Source organism: Ailuropoda melanoleuca, chromosome 16 (genome assembly GCF_002007445.2).
Source record: "Ailuropoda melanoleuca isolate Jingjing chromosome 16, ASM200744v2, whole genome shotgun sequence".
Classification (NCBI taxonomy): Eukaryota; Metazoa; Chordata; class Mammalia; order Carnivora; family Ursidae; genus Ailuropoda; species Ailuropoda melanoleuca.
The window spans coordinates 38327871-38338030 of record NC_048233.1 but is presented as its reverse complement, the minus strand read 5'-3'; the positions used below and the strand labels follow the sequence as shown (position 1 = coordinate 38338030).

At 45.8% G+C, this 10160-nt stretch overlaps 1 protein-coding gene across 1 annotated transcript; it reads right to left on the bottom strand.

The window, feature by feature from the left end:
- Positions 1 to 808: 808 nt before the first annotated feature.
- On the bottom strand, positions 809 to 2785 carry LOC117796590 (coiled-coil domain-containing protein 184). Its single transcript, XM_034644727.1, has one exon. It carries the CDS (start codon positions 1749 to 1751, stop codon positions 1164 to 1166), a length of 588 nt encoding a protein of 195 aa, XP_034500618.1. The 5' UTR covers positions 1752 to 2785; the 3' UTR covers positions 809 to 1163.
- Positions 2786 to 10160: the final 7375 nt, after the last annotated feature.

The following is a 10160-nucleotide window of genomic DNA, read 5'->3' as shown; positions in this document are numbered from 1 at the left end:
AGGAGAAAGGGCACACAAAGTCACTACTTGAGGAGGTGGGAGGGAGGCACATCAGTTAAGAACCTCAGGACAGCCACATGCTCCATGCCCTGGTTGTGGGGGAAAAGAGGAAAGGAGAGGGGAAAGCGCCATGATAGCCTGGGGCTCACAGAAGGGTCTGAAGCCCCCTGAACCTAACACCAGAGCCACAAGCCCTGCCCCTCAGGGCTCACACACTACTACACAAGTCGACACACATAACACACACAAGACATTATGGAGGCAACATCGAGAGGCGGGCAGGGACAAATTGACAGGAAAAGGAACTGAAGTTAAGCAGGTGTAGCCAGGAGAGAGACAGTTTTTGGCTGCAGCCCCCAAGAGTCCCTCAAACGTCCCCTAAATCTGGGCTGCTGCTGAGCATCCCCAAGTCTCTGCCTGTGTACTGGGCTCTTTGTTCTCTAAGCCCCAGTGAGTGGATAAAGCAATCCCAGATGAAGTCAGTGACAAGGCAGGATCCGCTCTGCATGCAAAAATCCTAGAGGTTGAGCTATTATGTCTTCATGCACATTCATAGCCAGCTCCTCCCAGCCCAGGGGCCCTTGGAACCCCATTCACCCAGATTCCTAGGGCTGCAGTTCCCTCCTCAAGCTTCCTTTACCAATCAGCAGCCGCAGAGATCTGTGAGGGGGAGAGGCTTCTGCAGAGCGCTGAATATCTTGGATTTCAGCAGAAGGGTAAATTTTCTGTTGCCAGAACAGAATATCCCCAATTCCTTAATTTCTAGGTAAATCTTTAGAGATTATTTGCCATAGTCCTAGATAAGTCCTTTTTCAGAATAGAAAAAGCAGAATTTTATTTACACAATTCAGGGGTTCTCCTGTTGGCTGGGGAGGGGGAATGGGCAGGGTAGGGGGTGGATGGGAGTCCAGAGATGGGCGCTTCCTCTCCCGGAACCTCACCTTTCCGCAGTTTGCTATGTCTCCCTTGGTTAGGCAGAAAGAATTCTTGGTGCTCCCAAAGTCCTTCACCCTATAAATCGTTTCTCGAGGGAGTCTCTCTGCCTGACCCACAAGAGCAGCGGTCAGAGTGAAGCATGCTGCACCGCACCGTTCAGTCCCCTCGCGTCATGCACTCGGAAACCCAGAGCCTGCCCGGGAAAGTAGTGCCCCCTCGGAGTCCCCTCACAGAGAGGCCTCGCCCTCCAGCTGCAGCAGGGTAATGTCGGGCAGATCGAGGGGCTCCACAAGTGGCCCGTCCCCCCCAAGGAGACCGGCACAGGGGCTCTCGGGGCGCTCACAGTGACTAGTGGGTGTGGCGGAGCTGGGCATCTCCTTCTCCTCTTCTTCATCGTCGTCCTCGTCCTCAGGATCGCGACCCAGCAAACCGCTGTCCCCGATTCCAGGCGAAGGGGTCTCCGGCTCTTGGGGGGCACCCGGGAAGCTCCCCTTGCCGCCGACCACGCCCAGACCGCCCTGGCGGGGCGCCGTGGTCATAATCTGGCACATGGAGACGATGGCCCGCTGGTTGGCGCACACGTCGTCCGAGAGCACCTGGATGTGCGAGGCCTGCTCGTCCAAGGCCCCCCGCATGGCCCTCACGTCCTCAAACAGGGCCTGCAGCTGGGCCTTCAGGTGCTCCATCAGTTCCTTCATGCCGCCGTTGTACTCCCCGGAGATCACGTCCCCCACGGCCGGCACGGTGGACACCTCCAGAGGTGCCGGCATGTCGCCGCCGTCCTTGGTCATGATCTCCAGCGGACCGTCCTCCATTGAACGGCAGAAGCGGGCGTTGGCGGCTCTGGGTCCGGTCCAGCCCGGCGTCCGGGGTGGGGGGAGGGACGGGGATAGGGGAGAGGTCCCCGGGGGGGCGGGGAGGAGCCGAGGGAAGAGGAGGCTCCCGAGAGGGGCGGGGAGCCGACGTGAGGAGATGAGTCCCCGGCGAAGGGCGCGGGCAGGATCGGGGGAGGCCGGGAAGAGCCGGCGGGACGAGGACTCGGCGAGAGTCCCAGGCCGGCGACTCTCCGGCTTGCCCCGGCGCGAAAGCGCCCAGACCTGCCTCGCCTCCTGAATTGCGCCCGTGTCAGCGCCGCCCTCCGGGCGCCACAAGCTGCAAGTGCCCGCGGGTTCTCTGGATCACAGAAGCGCTCGCGGAGGGGCCTGGGTGGAGACCAGCAGTGGGTACCGCTCGGGACTACCCCCGGCCCTTAACAGGCAGCGCCCGCGAGTGTGGTTGGAGTGGCAGGGGCGGGTCTCCCAGCGGCGCCGCGGATGCTCCTCTGTTTCCAAGGCGACGCACGGCACGTAAATGACGTGTGTCGCCATGGCAACCAGGAAGTGGAGAGGAAAAGGAAGGATGGTTGCGAAGCTGCAGTAGGGCTCTAGAGTCTGAACTAGCGGGTGGGGCCGCAGGGGAGGGGACGCTGCAGTGGCCTCAGCTGAGTGGAAAGAGCGTGTGGCTGCGATGCTTAATAGGGAAGCATGAGAGAGCAGTTTACTGCATAAACCTCCAGGTCAGGGAGAGATCGTCCCTCCCCAAGTCTGGGTACTAGACCCTGAGCGCAACTGCCTTGGAAGGATTTTTCACCCACCCGCAATCCTTTCTCAGAGGATGGCGCTAAAGCCGGGTCTTGCTACTCTGTCCTCCAGCCGTCCGCAGGAAAGCAGAGAGGGTGGAGAGACCGACGCTAATAATCCCAGATTTGAGCTGGGGCGCGGCGGCGCCCTGGAGCAGGCCCCGCCCGGCCTCCGCGGTGCAGAGGGTGGGAGGGCACTAACGAGGTTTCCGCCTCTCCCTTCGGCTTCTGCAGTGTATCAGCCCTCTCGCGGTAAATAGCAGAGAAGCTGAGAAAGGATGGGATTCCCTTCCGTGTGAGATGAGACTCAACCGTTCCTACCCTGGGCACTGGGAGTTTTTCCATGATGATGAAGCAAAGTACTTAAGTTTTGAGAACGGAAGCTCCATAAGGGCAGAGGTTTTTGTCTCCACGCCCTCAATCACGGAATCCCCGGCACCTAAAATAGTGCCCGGCAGGTAGTCAGTAAAAGCTGTATGTATTTATTGAATGAATACTTTAACAGGAACCACTATGCCCCCATTCCCTCAGCCAGAACTCTCCAGCCCACACACAGCTGCTGTTAGGGGACCTGAATTCAATTTTGTTTCTGCCTTTTAATTCAGACACCTTGGATAAATAATTTTCCTGATCTGTTAGGGGATTGGGCTGGATAATCTATGATATTATTTCTAACTCTGAATAACACTCTGCATCAGCTCACAGGCGAAAGGGTAAACTGTTGGCAGTGTATGGAAGGGATGGGTGGGGACAGTGTGTGTGAGGGCAGTTTGCCCTCCACAGGCCCTGTGTCCATGTACAGACACACTCTGAGTGCCTCAAACTTTGTGACAACTCCTTTCCCTGTTTGAGGAGTGGAGTGGGAAAGGAGAAGAGGAAGAAAATTTGAATTTAATATATTTATGGAGGACTTGAGATTGAGAAGCAAAAGCATCTGGGCAGCAGCATACTAACTAGTAATGACCCTAGTAAACTGGAGAAGCCAAGTGGTCACAAACGAAAAATGAATTTCATATGGAGAAATAAATCTAAGGAGGAGAAACAAACTGTATCACTTCAAGATGGGGAAAAGCTAGGTATGTGTGAATGTTTTGTATGCTAATGGTTCAGCAATAGCCAACATGTTACCTTGGGATTTCCCTGGTTGCCTACTCTAGTAAGGAAGAGTGGGGCTAGCCCAGAGAAACTTTTGTAGCACTGAAGAACTGGTTTATGCCTATTTGCTATTATTAAAATAGAAATAAGTGGGGAAATAACCTAAACAGAAAATTTAACTTAAGGCATCACTGATATAATAAAGTATTATGCAGCCATTAGAAATTTGATTTCCCAAAATAAATATATGAACAAATTAAAAACCCTACAGTATAATATTTTCTAAAACATGATTCAGTCCTATTTGCTTGCTCATTCCTTTCTTCATTCTACAAGCTTGTGGAGCTCTCGCGGTTATCACTCCTACCTCCACCCTGTCCCCCATGGGTTATTCCTAAAGCTTAGGAGAAGACAGAAATGCTTTTCCTTGGTTTTCCTAAGCATAGCTGAAGTGGGCTGATATTTATAAAAAGACTTTACCAGAAAAATATAGGAAAACTAGAAACAGAGACAAGACACACACACACACATACACGCACACACACAGAGCTGAGCTTACACAGCATAAGTTTCTGAACATATTATAGCAAGCATGTTCTCAGGGCATGTGGGTTCAACCCTGCTGTTCATCCTTCTCTGGAGAGTGCTGCTATAGCCAGAAAAGACATGACTTTTGGGGGTTTTGCCTGGGTCTGTTACTTCACATTCCTGACCAGCATTCCACATGGACGATTTCATCTTGCCAGTTTTCTCAGCCTTCAGGTGGGTCCCTGCCTTCTACCTATAAAGATGACCGTGTCCCTCATATAGGGCCTCCCATCTTAGTCTTACTCTTACATTAAACATAGTCCCCGTATAGTAGGAGCTGGGTTATGTCATCATACAGGGCTTTTTGCCACTATTGTTGAGGATACCATGTATGTCAAGGCTTTCAGCATAAGATTACATCATGCTGCCCAGAGGTGCTGGCATGAAGTCTGTTGAGAGTACAGGGGGTCTGAGCCTAGAGGGAAGGGAAATTATTGGAGAAGCATGAAAGAACATGGGAAACAGGCACAGAGATCAAGGGGTGTGGCTGATCCAGTCAAGTTCCAGGTCAGACATTTGAGAGCAAAGGGTAGGTGGGAACTGGGGGAGTAGACAAGTGGCAGGACTTGAAAATGTGAGGAGGAGACAATTGGTGCATCAGATTCAGAACCAGATCATTTTAGGAATTCTGTGTGAAAATGGAACTAGGAAAAATAGAAGGGTCTAGCTGCTGAAAAGTAAGGGGGACAGATACAGAGAACAAAGAAGCCTATATTGGCTGGCCAGGTTTCAAGGCTGGGACCTCTGGACACCAGTGCCCTAGGGTTTGTTGAATGGATCCATTTCCAAGCAAAAGGGGGCTGAATGAGTACTCTGACTATGTCATTAGAGTATTCACACATATTATGTATGCCATAGAGCAAGAAAAAAATAACCCCTTCTGCTTCCTGCCTTTCTCTTATCCTCAGGGAACCACCCTAGTTGTTCTTTTCCTTCATTCCAGTCTCATGAGCCAACGGGGGAAGAGACTCCATGGTACATAGATACAGGTCTCCATCAGGTACACCTAGTTCCAAACATCACATTCTCACTAGAATTGTGATTCTTGGTAGTTTCTGCCATTTTCCTCTATCTGGCGTCCAGTTTATCTCCAGTCTCTCTTTTATATAGCTAGTGTACTTTTTGAACTATAAATCCAACATCCATGATGAAGATGCTCTCTTGACCCAGATCAAGAGTGATGATCAAAATCAAGGCACAGCTGGCTGCTATACTTAAGGTCTGTGATCCCAGACAGTACTCTCCAGACGTAACTTTTATGGCACTGAGTCACCTTGGGGGGCCCATCTCAGCATGATATCACACTCAAAAGAAACATATCCAACAGCGAAAAATAATGAAAAAGCACTTTATATTTTTATTATAGTCTCTGGGAAAACTCTGAAGGAGTCTTTCTCAGCACAGAGCAAAACATCTTAAACTTTTCTTTCCTCCTTCTCTACTCATCTCACACATCCTGACATAGTTGTAGCTCCCATTCCCTCTCCTTTCTCTGCAGACACCCCCAAACTTTCTCTCAAGCCTGGCCCTTGCTTTCTCACTCCCCTGCTTCCTTCACCTCTTAGATGTATTCTTTTTCTGTTCTGTGAGAAGGAACTCCTTGTCCTTGTTTCAGCTCCTTTGATTTTGCCCTCCATTCTGCACAGGTACCCAGAGCACAAGCTCTCAATGACAGGGGTCTCTTCCTAGAGGGCAAGAAAGACTGAGTGTACTCATTCTTGTGGGTTTGGTCTGTCACAAAGACTAAATAGTTTCATCATGGGAGGGTGGTTTGTCTGGTATTACAGACAGGCTGTTTTGCTCATTTCCTCTACTCTTTTTTTTTTAAAGGTTTTATTTATTTATTTGAGAGAGAAAGAGTAAGCAAGGCAGAGCACACAGGAGCAGGGGCAGAGGGAGAGGGAGAAGCAGATTCTCCTGCTGAACAGGGAGCCCCACGTGGGGCTGGATCCCAGGATCCCGGGACCATAACCTGAGCCGAAGGCAGATGCTTAACCGACTGAGCCACCCAGGCGCCCCTCATTTCCTCTACTCTTATACAGAGAAATGGACATGGTAGTTTGCATTATGAGCCTCTGGCTGGAGAGGGTGTCCAAATGTCCAAAGTCTCAAGAGCTCTATTGTCATAGACATGGCCATGAGGTGAGACACACACACACACGCACACACACACGCACCCTCACCTAAGCCTGAGCAAGACTTTCAGTTGCTTGCTCTGTGCCCTCCAACTATTTTTAGGAGACTTAGAAAAGGCATCTCCCCCCCCACACACACACACACTTCTTTCTCTTCCGTATTAACTTTATTCAAAGCGAGAATTCCTTCTTATGCAGTCTGAATTTCCACTGAAAACCACCTGTCATTCCAATCAAACCTGTTGTGCTGGCGTTCACTCTATCTCCCCTTTCCACATTAGCCACTGCAACAACTACTTTTGTGTCAACACTTGCAGAGGCCTTTCCCTTCACTGTACATTCAGTCGTTTATCCTGTGCCGCTCTGACAGGGCTAGCTCCAATCCAAGGCTTGCTGGATAGTTGGCCACAGACTGTCATTTGGAGCTCTGGAGCCAACCATGATGCCTGGTACAGTGCCTCATGGACCTTCCATCCTTTTTATATATTTTCTGCCCCCAGAAAGTTGTCAACAGCTCAGGGACTGGTTTGGCCCCAAGTCACAGCCCTCATCTGGCACTGATAATGCTTTAGCACCAGAGAACACTCTGAATTTTGGGTGCCATGGGACAATTTTGCTTGACAAATTGCCTCTCCCAGAGTATCGGTCCTATTTGGAGGAAATTGTGTCCAAGTATCTGGGCAGAGTACGGACTCTGGTATGTCTGCCCTTTCATTTAGAGGATTTTTTAGAAATTCAGTGTTCCTTTATACTGACTTATGCAAACTTCCAGGCCTTTTCTCACCTGTCATATCTTGAGGAAGTCTGAGGTATTCTAGATAATTCATACAAAATTTTGTAGGGCTTACTCTTACTAATACATCTAGTTATGCTCTCTCCATACCTCTTAGACACCCTAAAAATACTATCAAATGTAGTTTTTACCACTTCCCTTTTGCTATGAGGTGGTATCCCAAGGATAAAGAAGGCGCTGCCAGCTACATTTTAGCAGCCGCTATGAGAGTGCGCTATGCTTCTAGTCAATACACACAAATGGGGGCTACACTAGTATTCATGATGGTTGCACAGACTGGGTCCCCAAAAGGCGATCCATATCTTCAAAGTACTGCAGCAGTGCTGGATCTTAGGCAGAAGTGAGAAGAAGGGTCTTTTCCCCAACTTTTTCACCCAGACCCAGAAGCCCCTGATATCAACTTTTCAAAATTTGTTGAAATTTGCCTAATAGGCAAGTTTTTATTTATAATCATTACATATATATATATATATATATATATATATATATATATATATATAATGAAAGGATATGTGTCTCGCATTTGTTGGATGCAAGTTTTAGAGATATCCATTAGTACAAATTTTTAAACAAATGTATAAGCTGTTTATAAAAATTTTCTATATCTGTGATTTTTCTACTTACATAAAAATTCGTAACAAGGGGTTATTATAATCTACTATATTTGTGAATTTATCTTTCTAATAATTTTTTATATATTCTGATGCTATAAGTGTAATCTAATTTTTTAATTGTCATAACTTCTAGTGAATTGAATCATCTGCATTATCCGGTGATTTTCTTCTTCACTAATTATGCTTTTGTCTTAAATTTTGACTGACATTAATATAGCTGCACCTGCTTTCTTTTGAACGGGGTGCATGATATATCCCTTTCCATCCATCTACTTTCAGCCTGTTTCCCTAAGCTTTAATATATTTCTGGTTGATAGCATATAGGCAGATTTTGCTTTTTATCCATTTTGGCAGCCTTTGTCTTTTGTCTGAAGCATTTAGTCTAATTATATTTAATATCAATAAAATTAATATTTGGATTTAAACTATATTTGTAGATTTATCTATTTCTCATTTCTATTAGATTTTGCTTCCTATATTTTGAAACTCTTTATTAGGTGTTTGACAATTTAGGATTATTATGTCCTTTTGCTGAATTGACCACTTTATCATTATGAAATGACTTTTCCTTATTCCTGGTAATATCCATTACTCTAATATTTGTTTAGTCTGATGTTAATGAAGCCATTTCAGCTTTTTTTTAAATTAGTGTTTGCCTGGCATATCTTTTCCACTTTTCTCCTTCTGTCCTATTCATGACTTTATATTTAGAATATGCTTGCTTTTTATCTAACCTGACCATCTCTACCATTTAATCTTACTTACTTTTTTTTTTTTTAAAGATTTAATTTATTTATTTGACAGAGATAGAGACAGCCAGCGAGAGAGGGAACACAAGCAGGGGGAGTGGGAGAGGAAGAAGCAGGCTCATAGCGGAAGAGCCTGATGTGGGGCTCGATCCCATAACGCCGGGATCACGCCCTGAGCCAAAGGCAGACGCTTAACCGCTGTGCCACCCAGGCGCCCCTAATCTTACTTACTTTTTATCTAACCTGACCATCTCTACCATTTAATTGGGATATTTAGACTTACTTTTTATCTAACCTGACCATCTCTACCATTTAATTGGGATATTTAGACTACTTACATTTATTATAATTATTGATAAGATTGGTTTTCAATCTATCATATTGCTATTTGTTTTGTTTGTCCCATCTGTTCTCTGTTTCTTTTCCTTATTTCCATTCCAGTGTTTACATTAATTGAATTTTAAAATGATTCCTTTTTACCTCCAGTACTGACTTATTAGCTCTTCCTCTTTTCTTTCTTTTGCCCTGTTGTTGTTAGTATTGCTTTAGAACAGTTCTTTCCAAAAGAATTTTCTGTGATGATGGAATTGTTCTAATTTACACTGCTCAGTATGGTAGCCACTATCCACATACGGATACTGAATACTTTAAGTGTGGCTACTATGACTAAGGAACTAAATTTTTAATTTTCTCTAATTTTTAATTTAAATAGCTACATATAGCAAGTAGCTACCATATTGGACAGTGGAGCTAGAGAGTTTATAATATACACTTCAGTTTATCACAGCCCACTTTCAAATAGTGTAACATTTTTCATTTCCTCCCTTAAATCCTTTGTGTTTTTGTTATGGTATATATTACTTCTACATATGCTAAAATCTCAAGTGCGTTTTTATTATTTTTACTTTAGTTATCTTTTCAAGAGACTAATACGTAGGAAAAATATTTTTATATTTTACCTACATTTTACCACTTTTCACACTCTCTATTCCTTTGTGTGGATCCAAATTTTCATGTTTAGTACGAGCCTTAATAAATATTTTAAAAACTGATCTTTGATCAGATCCCCCGCAACACACACACACACATACACACACACACACACACACACACACACACACACACACACACTTCCTCTCAAGTGCTTACCTTTGTAATTAATCTTGGAGCATACAGTAAAAATCTAAGAGTCATTATTAGCAAACTATACCCCCTCATCTTCAGTTTGTAGTCAATCACTAAGCCCTATCAACTCTGACCTAAAATATTTCAAATTCACTCACTTCTTTCCCTTTATATGGCCACCACCCTAGTCCAAGTCCCTCTCTCTTCTTGCCTAGATCCCTTAATTGCTATCTTTCCTATTTTAATCTTTACTCTGCTCCTTCTATAATCCATTCATCAGAAAGTCAAAGTGATCCTTCAAAAACACAGATGTGATTATGTCACTTGTATAAAACCTATCAATAGCTTCTTCTTCTTTGGGAATAAAGTTTAGAATCCTTAATATGTCCACGAAGACCCTGGCTGATCTGGAGCATCTAGACCTTTCCAGCCTTAACTTGTGCCCTTTGCTTCCTTATCATTCTGGCCTCATACTCTTCTTCCAACTTCCTAAGCTTCTTCCCTCTG

Excerpts from the sequence above, each read along its gene's own strand:
- LOC117796590 (XM_034644727.1), bottom strand. The coding sequence starts at position 1,751 with ATGGAGGACGGTCCGCTGGAGATCATGACCAAGGACGGCGGCGACATG.